Raw genomic sequence first — 16,453 nt, forward strand, 5'->3', positions numbered from 1 at the left:
CCCAGTGCTCTTCAAAGGCAGTCCTAGGCAGAGCACATGGCAGTAATCCAGACATGATGTCACTAAGGCATATCTCACCAGTCCAAGCCTGCAGTCTCCACGATAAGGTGCAGCTGGCATAATACCAGCCTGAGCTTAGAGATGTGCACATCAAACGTTGGCTATATTTATTTGATTATTTGGACTTTAATCCCACCCAAAAGCTCAGGGAAGACTTGCAGGTGTTAGCAACATATATAGATGATGCACATAGTTCCACTCTCTCCTTTTATTTGCTTCAACATCTGAGAAATGTCTGGAGACCACAATGCAAAGAAAGTATATAACTTGCAGCATGGTGTTTGCCACTGGGAGGCAACGGGTAAAGGCTTTCAGTGGTTTTAAGAGGCTGGCATGTGTTTTCTTTCAGCTCTGCTGCTCCAGGTCTACAGCCTGCATGAAAAGAAAAGCATGACTTCACACTTCATACTGATTTGAATTTCATAAGTGTCCTTTAATTAGAATGCACTCATTGTCATCTTTCCACCTAGCTTTAGATACCTGAGCTCTATTCTGCAAATTGCAGAGGGCCTACATCTTTTCTTTTTCTTTTTTAAGTTACATGGGTCTGAAGAGGTCATTGGGTCTGGAAATCACTTCTCATTTGCACTCAGAACCAATGGGCAGTTTTGAAATCATTGGTTTCACTTCTTTTCCTTTGTTGCCGCTGCACAGATCCTCAAATCGTAGCCCAATTCTGACTGCCTCGTGCCTACTTGAGTCAATGCGCAAGGCCTCCTTCCTTCCAGCCCTTCCTACTAATTTCATAGTATGCTGGTGGTTGGGCTGAGAAGAGATTCAAATAACAAAGCCCTACCTGAAAACAACAGCAAGCACCTAGTGATAGTAACATTAACCTCTTTTTAAAAAAAAATCAGTCCAGCCCTGTGTAGTCACATGCAGCATTTTAGAAAAGCATTTTAGAAAAGTTACTTCTCAGTAGCTTTAACTAGTCATCTTCAGGCCCAGATTTCAGGGTGTAAGGTCTTTCTTTTCTTTTTTCCATTTCCTGACTCCTGTGTTCCAAAGAAGGGGAGTTTCTATAACAGATTCACCTGGTAGAATGGAATTTCTTTTTTTACCCTGGTTGGAACAGAACATAACCTATTCTCACTTGCCTGAGCGGTTAGCACAGAATCATGGGTGCTGGTGCTCCCTGCTTAATGTTCCCCATCACTGGCAGAGTGAAGGAAACAAAACAATGCAGTTCCGTTTATTCCCCCCCCCCTTTCCCCTTTTTTCCCTTTCCTGTCTCTTCATCAGACTGGCATCGTGTACATAAACCGTCCACTGGATAGGGAGCGGGTGTCCAAGTACAGCTTGACAGTGACAGTGAAGGACAACCCAGAAAATGCACGCAACGCAAGGCGGGTAATTATTCGCAGTTTTCTGACTTTGGCGCTGGGTTTACTGAGAGCATTTCATGTAACGCTGCTCTAGCTAACAATCAAAGGTGCAAGACTCAAGCCTGAAACTTTGCTTCATCAGTTTCTCTTCTCAGACACAGAGTCCGACCGAGGTTTTCACAGCCCAGGTTAGAATATTTCAAAAGCTCTACAGCTCTTCATTCAAATGTTCTGTTTCATTGTGGGTCCTTCAGTTACCACTCATCCTCTCAGCCCCCTAAAAAAAAATGTGAAGGTACCTCACAGAATGGACATACAATGTTTTGAACTCATCTGCTTGCACATTATATAATTGAGACAATGCTGTTCTATAGATAGGCCTAAAAAATAAGACAAAAGGGGTATTTTCTGAGTCTCCAGGGGCCTCTTCAATGTTAACTCAGAAACAAAGCGTACTAAACTTGGTATAACATGGTAGATCTAGCCATTGTCTCCAGAAATATATGTAGAGGATCTATTACACCACTGTTGAATGTCTGCACTGGCTCCCCGTTCTCTTTGGGTACTGGCTTTAACGGAAAAAGCACCCTTGTAATAGTACCACATGTGCATCAGGTTCAAACAGCACATACCTAAAGAGAGGCAAATGTCCAAGCCTGAACACCTTTGCAAGCATTATATATGACCTACCTGTTTGAATTGGCCTCTAGGATTCAGGCTTAAGTCAATAAAGCATAGTGAAGCTCTTGAGCAGCCTGTAAATCTTAACAAAACCTTAAAACCCCCGAAGAGACCAGTCTGTATTCTTTAGCAGTCATGATGATTGCGAGCCCCTGCTAAAGGAAACTGCAGCTTCTTTTGTAGTCATTTTGTCCTTTTCGTTCACACCACTTTAGGATTTCGACTTGCTGGTGATTTCAGTAGCAGATGAAAATGATAACCACCCCCTCTTCACTCAGAGTTCCTACCAGGCCGAGATCCTGGAGAACTCCCCTCCAGGTATGTGTTTCCTCTTAATATATTCGAATCTCACAACTTGCAGGTGGTCCCTTTGTTCAGCCCAGGTCTTCTGTTGTTAATGGGATTATATTTTATTTTTTACTTTCGAACAATATTATGTTAAAACTGTTGTAACAAATAATGTGGTGACGTAAGAAGGAAAACTGTTTAGGACATCTCAGTTTCTGAACGCTGTTATCTGTTCTGCCAGAACATCACTTGGCATACATTTGCCTCTTTACAGTCTTCTCCAACCACTTACTTAGAAATAGAGGAACTATCTTCCCCACCCCAGAAAAACCCACCCAGATGCAAATCAAGTGAGGAAAAATTCATCTGATGTTAACGGTAAATGAGCAGAACCATCCTTGACCTGGAAAAAGCAGGTAGCAGACTTAGGACTCTCAATATGTCACATATAGTGGAGGTCAAAGAAATTGTTTTGCATTAGTTGCCAAGAACCTAGAGCAGCTGTTGTATCAGAAGATGTGCTTAATAAAGTTGGGGAGCTGTGTTTGAGAAATGCTGGAAAACGTAAATCAAATTAAACCTGGTAAAAGTGGACTTGTTGGAAATGATAGAATTTTTTTTAACAGTTGGATGCTTTCTACAATGATCACTTTTGTTTTATATAGATGCTATTCATTTTCTGTGGCTACTAAAATACCCATAGTTCTTTTCTCTGTTGTGAAATGGCAAAATACTTTTATTAGTTTCATGAAACCAGTAGTTTGGGATTTTTATGAACAAGCTTATGAATAAGTTTTTAGACCTTCTCTAACTCCCTTTCTTAAATAATAATAGCATATAAGAAACTGACTGTGAATTAGTGTGGTCCCATTTGCTGAGGCCAAAGAAGTGTACATGTCAGAATTCATGTTAGCAAGTTTTCCCCAGAAGACATTGGCTGTATTCGTATTTCTTATCTTCCAGACATGGGTTAGAGAAGGCTTGGAATATCATTCCTGATTCTCCAGACCATTTATTTGAACTTTAAGTACTTTTAGGTTTCTGCCAAAATATTTATACTTCTATAAACCAATGTCCTTGCTTGCCGCACTCCCTGATAGTATGTGAGTTCAGAAACAAGAGGAGGCAAAACTCCCACTAAATGTCCTTTTCATTTCAATATTCCTGATGAATTGTGTGGTGTGTTTTTTTGTTTTGTTTTAGCAGGGCTGTAAGGCGTCTCCCAAGGGGCTTCTTGATTCAGTCTGCCAAGGCCTCACCAGGCACTTCTTTTTTGTCTCATTCTTCATAGGACCTCACCATGTTTCACCCATTCATTACTCACTGTTAATCATTGCGGGGGGGGGAGGGAAAGGAGGCAGTCTATTGATGTTATCTCTCTGATTGAATGGCCTCCCATGTTCAATTCAGGAACTCGCATCACAGTCCTTAATGGACCAATTCTAGCTTTGGACAACGACCAGGGCATCAATGCTGTGGTGACATACCAGCTCCTTGGGGCAGCGACAGACCTTTTCAGCATCAACAACAGAACAGGTAAGAAAGACATACCAGCTTAGCAGGCAGGCAGCCTATCTAGTGCAATACCCTGGTCTGGGGTGAGGAGGTAATGGAATATTTGCCCTGACCAATAGGAGAGCAGGCCGGAAATGACCCTTGGGCTTTTTTAAAGCACATGGAGAAGATCTGGGTTTTTGTGTGTAGGGAGTATTTTCTGTGAGGAGCATTCCATGTTACACCTCACCTGCAATGTGAAGCGGGTACAGCCTTGCAACTCGTCTGTTTGGCTTATTGTTGGGGGCGAGCTATTGAAAAGACTTGCATAAACAAACTCACCAGTGGTGTCAGCTTTTGTTTACCCAAACAATGAATGAGTAAATGGGAGGCCAAACTGGAGGGGCCACTTTTATACCATGGCCTACTTTTGTTCTTGAGTCCTGTACAACAGTAGGCAGAACCTTTTGACAAAACAGTCTGCTACCCTACCGACACACCATTTTGGTGGCAAGCTCTACATGTAGTTCGTAGAAGTCACATGGTGGTGTGGGTAATGGGCTTCACTGGGGAAAATTGTTGGGAGGTGACACGATATGGTCTCCAAGTAAGGAGACTTCCCTTTTCCTTTGCCATTTGTTACAACTTCCAAGTGCTGGTACGCCAATTAAATAGAATCGCAGAATTGTAGAGTTTGCTGCAGATTTTATTTTGGCAAAATGAGATTTGCACTCTGTGGAGCATGGTAGAAATTTGGCTGCACATGCCTATAGTTGGTTCCTATCCTTCCTAATAGAATCTTTATTCATAACTTCCAGGGGTTGTTTTGGTGAGGCCAGGTCAAGTGATAGACAGAGAAGCCTTCTTGAATCCGGTCTTGGAATTTCTGCTGGTTGCAATGGATATTGGAAAGCTGAACAGCACCGCTAGGCTCACTGTGACCATTCTGGATGATAATGACAATAGGCCAACTTTTCACCCGGCACTGTTGACTGCTCACCTGCTGGAAAACAGCCCTCCAGGTCAGAATGAAGGCAAAGTACAAATAAGCTAGTGAGACTGAGATGAGGCTAGGTACTGGGATTTCTTAAAAACAACAACCATACAGTGGTAATTGAAAATGAAGTATGCAATCCAGGAAATCAAGAGATAAATTTGCAATATTCTACACCACACTCTGGCCATTTATGGGCAATACGGATATTGGGTTGGATCCCCATTTAGACAGGCTTAGGGTAGGTCCAGTGAAATCAGTGTGAAGTCTGGATCTGCCTGATTATATTTTTCTTACCATGCTGATAAACACACTTGTATTCTGGACACAGACTACTGGAGCAAAATTCCAGTTAACAAAGGATCACATTTTTCTTTTTTCTTTTTCTTTTTTTTTGCTCTGTTCCCATAAATTAGCAAATAAGGAAGAGACAATTATTTGTTTTTGTGTATATGTGTTTAGTTGGCAGTCACTACATAGTTTTGCCCATCGAGGAATGTACAAAGTGTTCGTCACTCTTTAATGCTAGAGTTCACATCTTGTTCAGGTCACCTATATGGCCTACCTTCAGTTCACCATGACCATCCATATTGTCCATTATGCAGCCTATTATTATTGTTGTTGTTGTTGTTGTTTTGCTATACTGTCCTTCATCACAGGGCATATTACAATATAAAAACACAATAATACACGCCATAGTAACAAACAAACAAAAATACCACCACCACTCCACACACACAGCTTAAAAGGCCATCCATTGTTTAATTAGCCAAAGGCCTATGTTTTTGCCTGGCACCTCAAGATATGTAACAAAGGCACCAGGCGAGCTTCCCTGGGGAGGGCATTCCACAGGTGGGGATTCTACAATCTGATGGAATTCATTTAGCTCCTTTGACCTTATCTGTTCCCCATATGTTCTTTACAAATTGTAGGAAGGAGGTATTTCATATCATATTATCGTCACACATCTATATCTTAATGAGCTTTCTTAAGCTTTCTTTATAGCAGGCTTCAGCAGGGGAAGACTGCTGGAGACAACAGCTTGTGGGACTGATCCTAGATGTCAACTCTTGTGTTCTAAGGATTCAGGTAACTGAAAAGCTCTCACAGTCTGGGTGTCCCCCCTAGGTTTTTCTGTTCTCCAGGTGATGGCAACTGACATGGATAGTGGCCTCAACCAGCAGCTGAGCTACCGGATCGAAAGTGGAGCTCAAGATAGGTTTGTGATCAACACCAACACAGGGGTGATCAGTGTGGCCAACATCAGCATAGACAGAGAAGAGAAGGACAATTACCGGCTGACGGTGATTGCTGTGGATCGAGGGACACCGCCTCTCTCTGGAACCGCCACTGTGAGCATCCTCATTGACGACGTCAATGACTCTCAGCCAGAGTTCATCAACCCCATCCAGACCGTCAGTGTCCCTGAATCGGCTGAAATAGGCACAGTTGTTGCTGAGATGACTGCAAAAGACAGAGACCTCAATCCCCGGCTGGAATACTACATCATTGAAATCCTTGCCAAAGATGATAATGATGCTCTTGTGCCTGACCAGCAGGGAGCGTTTGCAGTGGATTTTAGAACAGGTACAAGAGTCGGGAGGCTGAAATACTGCTCCAAACATGGGAGTGTAACACAGTTTCTAAGGGAAATGGCCAAAATCAACGGAAGGCAGGAAAAATGAATACTCTATACCATTTTAACATTGAAAAGAAACATTATGGGCCCAAAACAGCATTTATAGTAACAGTTTTATCAAGTGTCGCTTTGTCAGACCTTCTGTATATTGAAGAGTTCCTAAAGTCAACAATTTGTTTAGTTATTTGTGTGAACACTTTATCCCACTTTCCAGCCCTAAGAAAAAGCTCCCCATTGTGGCTGATGTAAAACTCAACACCACCAAGTTTCAAAAGTTAAACCTTACAATCAGAGTAAAATCTGCAGCCAGATATTTAAAACCATTAAAAGTTGCACTGCTGACTAAGAATGTTTTCATTGCCTATCTCAATGGCATCAGGGATGGGATTGGTCTCACCTCCTTTGGGAGGGAATTTCACAGCGGTGATGTTCTCAACACACAGTCAGGTTCGTATGAGAGAGCAAGATCTTCCAGCTATCCTGGCCCATAGTTTACGGCTTTATATGTAAGCACCAGCACCTTCAATTCAGCGCAGAAATGAATCAGAAGCCTGCCCATTGACATAAAACATGTATAATGTGGTCTAAAAAGGTGTGTGCCACAAGTGGTTGGGCTGTTTTGCACCAGCTGCAGTGTCTGAACACTTTTCAAGGATTCCTCCACAGGGAGTGCATTACAGTAATCTAAATTGGAAGGTGACTGAGGTATGTATCACTGTGTCTGTAGCAGACCCGCCATTTCTAGGAAGGGGTGCAGTGGACACAACTGCCAAAGCTGGGCAAGACTCTCCTGACCACAGCAGCCATTAATCTAAGAACAGAATACAGTGAGGAAGATTCTCTCCCACCTTTTCTACTTTCTTCCCACCTCTGCTTCTCTTTCCTTTTCACGTCCTGCTCTTTCCCCTTTTTTCCTATGTCTGCCTTGCCCTTTCTGACTCTCCCTTTGCTTTCTCTGTACACTTTTGAATGGCTACTTGCTTCACTTCAACTATAACTAACTATAATCTTCTTATTTCCCTTACGGCTCTCAGACCTGCAGGTTTGGTTTTTCTGTTTCTATGCGTGTGCTCAGTGTCTTCTTTCCATCTCAGTCAACACCTCCTCCATTCTCATCCTCACCATCCCTGGTTCAGTGCCAGTTTGTGTCTTGCTGGCAAAGAGCAGCCAAAACGTGCCTTCCATGCATTGTGTCACAGCCTTCACAGACTGAATGCTGAAAGCTCCTCAGAAGCACCTAGCTGCTAGGGAGTGGGAGGGGCAAGGATTTTTTAGGGTAAGTGAACTTCCGTCCTGTTCTTTGGTGGATAGGGCAGGGTTGCAAGGAGTCCTGAATGCAGTGTAACACAAATTTGGTGTTCTGACCCTTAAGGCCCACAGTGGTCAGCTTGCAATTTCTTTTATCACTTTTCTTATCCAACTTTTGAAGGAGCTGAGGGAGACTTGTATGAATCTTATTACCTCATTTTATACGAACAGCAATCTTGCAAAGAAGGGGGTAGTCTAATACAGGCATAGGCAAACTCGGCCCTCCAGATGTTTTGAGACTACAATTTCCATCATCCCTGACCACTGGTCCTGTTAGCTAGGGATGATGGGAGTTGTAGTCCCAAAACATCTGGAGGGCTGAGTTTGCCTATGCCTGCTCTAAGAGATAGTGTTTTACTCATAGTCACCCAAGGGGCATCATAGATTAAATTCTCTCTGCACAAGGCCAGCATTTTATCCATTCCTCGTGCAGCCTCATGAATGCAATGCTGTGGCTCCATATAAGTTTGCTATGCTAAGGTAGACCAGACCATGAATGTCACAGAAAGGAGACAGACCTGAAAGGTGTGCTGAGGCCACATCATGATTTAGCAGGTCACAGGAGACAGATTAACAGAGCGATCCTGTACATTTTTACTAAGAAGGAAATCCCATTGTGTTCAGTATTAGTGTTCAGGACTGAAGCCTTGTTCAGATTATTTGGAAACCCTTTCTCAGCAAGTATGCCTTGATACATATTCTGCATAGAACTGAAAGCATATTCTGGTCAATATCTGAACTCATTTAACTTAGGGTGAGTCATCATTCTCACAAAATACACTGCCTCTCAGTATCCAGGTTCTTTGAAGAAATACAAGTCTTGTTCGTAATATAAAAGTATGTGGGATACAAAAGAAATGTAAAAAAAGCCCAACCCAAAAATATTAAATAATGCACGGTACAGAATTAGGTTGGATTGAACCAAAAGAATCTGGATGTGCTGTGTGTTTATAGATGGGTTTTCTGGCTAGGGAGAATGTAGGTGAAAAGAGACTAAGAAGCTTGTAAACATTTGTTAGATGAACATACTTCTTTGGCCTGTGAAAGCTCTTGCTCCCATGGTTTGAGTATGCTATTTAGTTTGAATTTGCCCCCTTCTTTTTCTTACTTTCAGGTGCTGTGAAAGTTAAGTCCACTCTAAACAGGGAGCTGGTAGCCACTTACGAAGTCACCATCTCCGTCTACGACAATGCCAGCGATGTGGTGGACCGCTCAGTTAGTGTGCCAAATGGTACGGTAATTCCTGTAATTTTCACATTAAACTGAGTCATGTGATGGTGTTGAGATCAGAAAAAGAGAGGGTATCAGTCTGGTAAACGTTCAGGTGTTTTATCCTTACTCTTCCCTGTTCTCCCCTCTCCTCTCTACCTCTCACAGCAAAGCTGACAGTAAACATATTGGATGTCAATGATAACACTCCTCGCTTCCGCCCTTTCGGGGCACTGTTTTTCAAGGAAAGGATCCTGGAAGGGGCCACTCCAGGGACCACCTTGATATCCGTGTCAGCTGTAGATCCAGACAAAGGTGCTAATGGTCAGATCACTTATGAGCTACTCGACCTTTCACCTGAGGGATATGTCCAGCTGGAAGACAGCTCAGCAGGTAGGTGGGACACATGGGACCCCCCTCCCCCATTCTTACCAGGAAATCCCAAAGGGATCCCTAAGGAAGGTTCTCTGTATGGGGGAGGAGAAATGTACCATTTTATTTTCCATTGTTTTTCCAATGGCACAGGAAGTTTCATTGTCTGGGCAGTCTTATGAAAAAAAAGTTCGTATGAAACCTTTTCTACTTCACTCAGGTCTCTGTTAGGGCTGACCTCTATAGCCAAGTTCATTTAGCCAAGTTCTAAACATACCTCCTGTACGTTCAAGAATCCTGCACCATTCTTTTCCTTCGTAATTTGTAGAAATTGTTTAATTAGGAAGACCTATTTAACACAGTGCAATCACTGTACATGGTGCTATACAGTGTAGCATAAGCCAAAAACAAAAACAAAAAACCCAACAAACGTGTCCTTGCCCCCAAGGAGATTACAAACTAAATTTAGGCTTTTGGACCTAACTTTATTGGGAGACGGGCAGTACAAAAGGTGCTTTCAGGTGGGCTAGTTATTGGCACAAAATGTTGTTGTTATCCTTCACTTTCTAGTGCAATGATCCCATCACTTTTCTAACTGCAAAAAAGTCCAGTAAGAAACCGTTAGCTGGCAGTGTCATATAAACTTCCGTATGGCACTATCCGGAGGAATGTTCAGTAAATTGTTCCGTGTTGCAAACAGCCAGTCTGGAATCTCTGAAAGACTGTACTTGCATGTTCTTTGCTTGTAATGCAGGAATCAATGGGCACCAGAGGTTCAGCAAGCTCTCCGCAGAATCACTATTTGTGGTCCCCTTTGGTTCACATTCATGGCTCGTACATAACAGGAGTCAGGAGTTCATTGTTCTGGGCCCCCTAGTGGAGGTCAGACAGGCCCCCTTGATGTTGCATTTCCGGTACCCATGAAATACAGTTGTACCTTGGATCCCAAACGCCTTGGTAGTCGGACGTTTTGGCTCTCGAATGCCACAAACTCAAAAGTGAGTGTTCCAGTTTGTGAAGATTCTTTGGAACCCGAATGTCCGACAGGGCTTCCATGGCTTCCTATTGGCTGCAGGAGCTTCCTGCAGCCAATCAGAAGCCACGCTTTGGTTTCTGAATGTTTTGGAAGTCAAACGGACTTCCTGAACGGATTCCGTTCGAGAACCAAGGTGCAATTGTACTTGCTTATTCCAGCAAGCATTTTAACTGAATTCTGATTTTACAGTTTTAACCAATTTTTATATCTGTTGTATCCTACTTAGTTGTAATTAAGTAGTAGATAATAAAATAAATAATGTTTATCAAAAGCGTTGTTTGCCTCCAGCCAAGTGGAGCTTCATTCCTAGCATGAAATGACCACCAGACCCCTAAGATTTTCATTAGCAATGGCCCTGGACATATGTTTCTGGATAAGCATTTCGAAATTTGTCCCAAGGGTTGCAAGAGAGTCTTAACTGTCTGCCATTCCAATAGTAGAACCAGCTGTCTGCGGGCATGTCATTTTTATTTTATTTTTAATTTCCATTTGGAATGGTTTGTGAAACCATTCCAAAGTGGGAATGGTTTCCCACTTTGTCGCAAAGTGATTTCATGCTCTTTATTCAGCTCATAGTGGTGAGGAGGAATGAATGAATGTCCCCTCAAAGTATCTGCTTTATATACATTATTTACACAATGGGCTGCACATGATTGGCTAATTCCGGAATTCTACTGTAAGCCAATCAGGTTGTGGGTTCACTTCTATCTGGAGCATGATTGGGTGGTTCCTGCCAACCAATCATACTGCTGCCTTGTTCTAGGACCAATCAGACTGCTGCATTCTGAATCCTATTGTTCTAGGACCAATCAGACTGCTGCCTTTTGGATCCTATTGTTCTAGGACCAATCAGACTGCTGCAGTTTGGATCCTATTCAACTCAGTACATAACAGTTTGTTAGAAGGCTGCAGAGAGGTGGGAGAAAAATTAGCATCAGTCAAGATGGCAGTCATAATCTTCTCTTTCAGGAAAAGTAATTTCCAACAGGACAGTGGACTATGAAGAAGTTCAATGGCTGAACTTCACTGTTCGGGCCTCCGACAACGGATCTCCCCGGCGATCAGCCGAGATACCAGTGCACCTAGAAATTGTGGATATCAATGACAACAACCCCATCTTCAGCCAGCCATCCTACCAGGTGAATTGAAACATGTGTCTAGGTGGGGAGGTGGGGGACGGGGACTTGGGAAGCAGGATCAGATGAAACAATTTCCTCTACTATGAAATATTATTAAGTGTCTGAAACAGCTCTACGGAGCGTAACATTCAGGACAGCATACCACCTGTGGTGTGAGATTCCGTGATAAGAATCACATTAAAACTAACCATATAACCTCATGTAATTTAGGAAGAGATTGAATCCAAAGAAGCTCACAGGTGCGAAAAGGTCGGTGGCCCCTGGTTCACAATATATTGTGGGGAGTGAGGTGGGTGCAAGGTTAGATGGGGCTTATGTTCTAGCCATCCAGTCTGAAATCTACCTCTGACCAGACAAATATCTCTGAGAAGTTCACTAGCAAGGACATGATGGCGAAGCATTTCCTTGTTGACTGCCTGCTCCACCAGGTCCTCAGAGTCCTACTGCCTTTTTGAAAAGGAGCACTCTGTTTAACCATGTCGGCTAGTAGCCATTAATAGACCTATCTTCTGTGAATCAGTCTTATGTTTTTTCCACGAATGTAACCTAATTACCATCAACACATCCTGAAGCTGATTATTTGTTGTACAGATTAGGCTTTGTCATCGGTGATAGACAGGCAGCTCCACCACTCAGTTTGTGGCATGCATTGGGTCTGATACCCCTTTAGAATTGGGTCTGATACCAGTCAAAATGTCTGCCATCATCATTTTCTTTTGTCTTTATTACAGAAACCTGTCTTTGAGGATGTCCCACTAGGCACTGTCATTCTGAGGGTCCGTGCCACAGATGCCGATTCGGGACGCTTTGCCCAGATTGAGTACAGCCTGGGAGATGGGGAGGGCAAGTTTGGGATCAACCCCAACACGGTAATAAACTAAGCCAGCTTGCAGGTCTTTGACTAACCAAGCCTCTGTTGAGTTTTGTCTCTACCCTGCTTGTAGTCAGGTCTACTGAACAACTACTAACAATTTAGTGGATAGCAGAGCCACTCCCACATTTGCCTGAGATCCGCTGACTATCAGAGGGCAGGTGGTGGAAAAAGAGAAGTGCATGTATAAAGAATTCATATGCTGCCAGGAAGCGAGTAGCAGAGTTGGATGCAAATACTCACAGCTAGGGATGGACTCGACAGAACCTAGATTCAAAAGTGGACTCACGTGATTCAGTCCAGGCAGATGTTTATTCTGTTTTATTATTTATTTCATTTAGACCCCCCACCTTTTCTCCAAGGCATACATGATTCCTCATTTAATCCCTACAGCCACCTTGTCAGGAAGGCTAGGCTGAAAGGCAGTGACTGGCCCACAGTCACCCAGTGAGTTCCACGGCCAAGTGGGGATTTGAACCCTTGTCTCCCCTGTCCTAGTTCAACACTCTAAGCGACACCACACTGGCTCTCATGACTCACTTCAGATCATGGGCCCAGTTTAACACTTACGGTCAAGAGGGTCCATTTATGAGCCAGTCCAAGGACTACAACCTTCCCTCTGTCCTTTTATAAAAGAAGTTTCCTTTTAGAAAAGCTCCAGAACAGTCATCCGACTGCCCCAAGGGGGCTTCTTGCCACCGCACGATTCAAATTATATTTAAACCAATAGTAAACTGAGTTGGAACGTACAAATGCCCCACTTGACAGGAGTCAAGCTGCATTTTAAGTAAGGCAGTTGCAGTCTTGGGTCGTCATAAAGCAGTCCTCTTACATCCGGGAATCAGTATACGTGGGAGGGATTACATACAGGGGAGAAGTCAGCATGGGGAAGTCAACCAAACCTCTTTATACTAGCTTGCTATAGACCAAGTAGGCAACGCCCCATGTCTCATGATGCTGACTCATCACGTGATACTGAGTCAGCATTTCCCCCTAGCACGGTGTTAACTCCTTGATACCCGCAACACTCCCAACAGACTTTACCTTTGTCACAACTGTGTCGCATATCCTTGACACATGCTATACCTTACGAACACCCAAAGAGACCAACCCCCAAAACTGCAACATTGGGGTCCCAGTGCAGATGTACCTTCAGTTGACTGCAAATGTCATTTTATATAGGAAAATAACTTACTGTCCAACTGAATCCCTGCTGATGCCCAAGTAGGAAAAGCAATGTGCTCCGTCTAGCAAATGCACCGCTTCCATAAAGGTGCCTGAATGCATCCAATAACTTTCTGAAGGTCTTTGTGTTTTCCAGGGAGATATCTACATTATGTCAACCCTGGACCGAGAAAAGAAAGATCATTATATGTTGACTGCTGTAGCCAGAGACAATCCAGGAGCCATTTCTAGTGACCGCCGAGAGAACTCTGTGCAGGTAATTGAGTGACATAGAGGCTTCACTGCATGTTTTGGAAAATGTACCTCTGTGGAAGAGGCAAAGTATCACCATATCTGCTTTGCTCAATTATAGTGACACCCAGTATTTCCATTCCAAACTTTACTAAGAGTACAGAAAAGAAGAAAAGTGCAGTAACAGCAAATGTGCATAAGGTTGTGACTGCATGGAAGACCAAGGCAGGAGGGGAGATTTCATAAAAATAAAAACAAAGTCATAGACTGTGTCAGAAACAAAACAAAGAAAGCATGGAGAAAGAGAAATACAGTAGACGCTCGGGTTGCGAACGTGATCCATGCGGGATGCACATTTGCAACCTGCAGTGTTCGCAACCCATGTCTGTGCACGCACAGGTTGCGAATCGGTGCTTCTGCACATGCGCAAAGTGCGATTTAGCACTTCTGCACATACCTGACCACCGAAACCCTGAAGTAACCCATTCCGGTACTTCCAGGTTTCGGCGGTCCGCAACCCGAAAAAACACAACTTGAAGTGGCTGTAACCCAAGGTATGACTGTAGATGTTATGGGAAGAGGGAGAAATGCATATGGGAATCATCACAATCACTGCTCCCTATGCTTTACAAGGGACGCGGGTGGCACTGTGGGTAAAACCTCAGCGCCTAGGACCTGCCAATCGCATGGTCGGCGGTTCGAATCCCCGCGGCGGGGTGCGCTCCTGTCGTTCGGTCCCAGCGCCTGCCAACCTAGCAGTTCGAAAGCACCCCCGGGTGCAAGTAGATAAATAGGGACCGCTTACTAGTGGGAAGGTAAACGGCATTCCGTGTGCTGCGCTGGCTCGCCAGATGCAGCTTGTCATGCTGGCCACGTGACCCGGAAGTGTCTGCGGACAGCGCTGGCTCCCGGCCTATAGAGTGAGATGAGCGCACAACCCTAGAGTCTGGCAAGACTGGCCCGTACGGGCAGGGGTACCTTTACTTTACCTTTATGCTTTACATAGGAACCACGTGGCACAGGCAGGATCAGGTAAGGAAAACCATACCAGTATCAGATGCTGAACTGCAGAGGGGAGGATTACTGAGACATTTCCAATGTACATGGACTCTTCTTTCAGTGCCATGTGCGACAGGACAACAAATGCCACTCCCATTATGCAAGGATCCCCATCTGCATCGGGGTTGGCTAAATATTTGCAGCCCAAGGCCTGCATTGGTGGTCAGCCACCCCTCCAAGGGCCACATCACCAGCAGTAGGTATGGCCAAAGTATATGTGTGTATGCATCTGTACACAGCCTAGAGGCCTGCAGACCACAGACACATAACACGAACTGCACATGCTCTGGAATGGTTGCAATGCTGCCTTAAAGAGCAGGGAGAGGTCTTTATCTGTGATCTTAACACTGTGATGCTTCACAGTCAGCACTGGCAATAGGAGCCCTAAAGATTGGGCAAAGGAATTTTATCTCCCAATCAGGAAATAAAGTACTCTGCTCTTTAGAGATTGCACTCTGTATAGCGGACTAGAGCACTTCTTCTGATCAGATTGGAAGATAAAGCTGTAGGGGCTGATTCATAGAAAAATACCCGTAAAAAAAATGAGCCAGCTAAGTGAGGTTTTTTCGTATCCACGGTGTGTGCACCATTGTGATGGGAGGATCTGATGTTCATGTGCTTCAGTCTTCTAAGGGGCTTCTCCCCCCCCCCCCCACAACTACATTATTGGTTTGCTTTGATTTCAGGTGGTGATTACAGTTTTGGATATCAATGACTGCCGACCCCAATTTGCTAAAAAACAGTATAGCACCAGTGTGTATGAAAATGAGCCAGGAGGGACTTCTGTGATCACGATGACTGCTACTGACCTTGACGAGGGAGACAACGGAATGGTGACCTACAATATTGAAGGACCTGGAGTAGGTATGTAGCTTCATGCACGGAGGAGATTTGTAGACAGGTGGGAAGAAAGAGAGCGAGATGGGTTAAAATCCCAGAAATCATCAAAAGCACAAAAAGGCTCACTTTCTTTCCATTTTACAGAAGAGGGAGCGAGCAGGCAATTGATCACTGTGTAGATGTAGACAATATGTACCATATTGCTTTGTATGATGTTCTTGGTTATTGGTGTTAATTATTACCAGTTTCACATAGGAGTTGCAATGGGCAAAATGATTTGTAATGTCTTTACCTTCACAATAATCCTGCGGGTTGGGTTACTGCTCCCATTTAATTACTTGAAGTGTCAGTGCAGAGGTAGATCTTGAATCCAGATCTCTCCAGGAGACCATGTTGGCTTTTTCTTTCTCTCTTGCTTCATCTCTCTTCTGTCAAGTGGGAAGAAGGCATCCGGATATGGGTCAATTCCTCCCACTGTCCAGGATAGGCAGGGTCAGGTAACATAGATTTGAAGACATAGGCTGACTGGGGAGACACTACCCTCCCCTGCATCACCCAGGTTCAGAAAAGCTTTCCATTCTCACCAGTTTTTTGGCAGTCTTCTCAATTTCCCCCCCTCTTAGATTTTGTCCTTTCTTCTCACTGTACACGTCTTCCTCTTTGTTCTGCTTTTTCTTCTGCTTAACGTCCACTCTCTACAGATTTTCTTCTCCTTTGAGCAA

General features: G+C 43.9%; 1 protein-coding gene across 1 annotated transcript in view; it reads left to right on the plus strand.

Annotated features, from left to right (window-relative positions):
• CDH23 (cadherin related 23) overlaps positions 1-16,453 on the plus strand; it is a 398,874-nt gene that overhangs the window by 364,392 nt on the left and 18,029 nt on the right. The window contains exons 42-52 of the mRNA XM_083614292.1: positions 1,303-1,410; positions 2,282-2,384; positions 3,765-3,890; positions 4,667-4,870; positions 5,971-6,429; positions 8,904-9,020; positions 9,167-9,391; positions 11,376-11,545; positions 12,277-12,414; positions 13,738-13,857; positions 15,578-15,755. Coding sequence (XP_083470418.1) covers positions 1,303-1,410; positions 2,282-2,384; positions 3,765-3,890; positions 4,667-4,870; positions 5,971-6,429; positions 8,904-9,020; positions 9,167-9,391; positions 11,376-11,545; positions 12,277-12,414; positions 13,738-13,857; positions 15,578-15,755 — 1,948 coding nt within the window. The remainder of the gene's footprint in view (positions 1-1,302; positions 1,411-2,281; positions 2,385-3,764; positions 3,891-4,666; positions 4,871-5,970; positions 6,430-8,903; positions 9,021-9,166; positions 9,392-11,375; positions 11,546-12,276; positions 12,415-13,737; positions 13,858-15,577; positions 15,756-16,453) is intronic.

This window comes from Podarcis filfolensis, assembly GCF_964270895.1.
Source record: "Podarcis filfolensis genome assembly, chromosome: 5".
NCBI lineage: Eukaryota > Metazoa > Chordata > Lepidosauria > Squamata > Lacertidae > Podarcis > Podarcis filfolensis.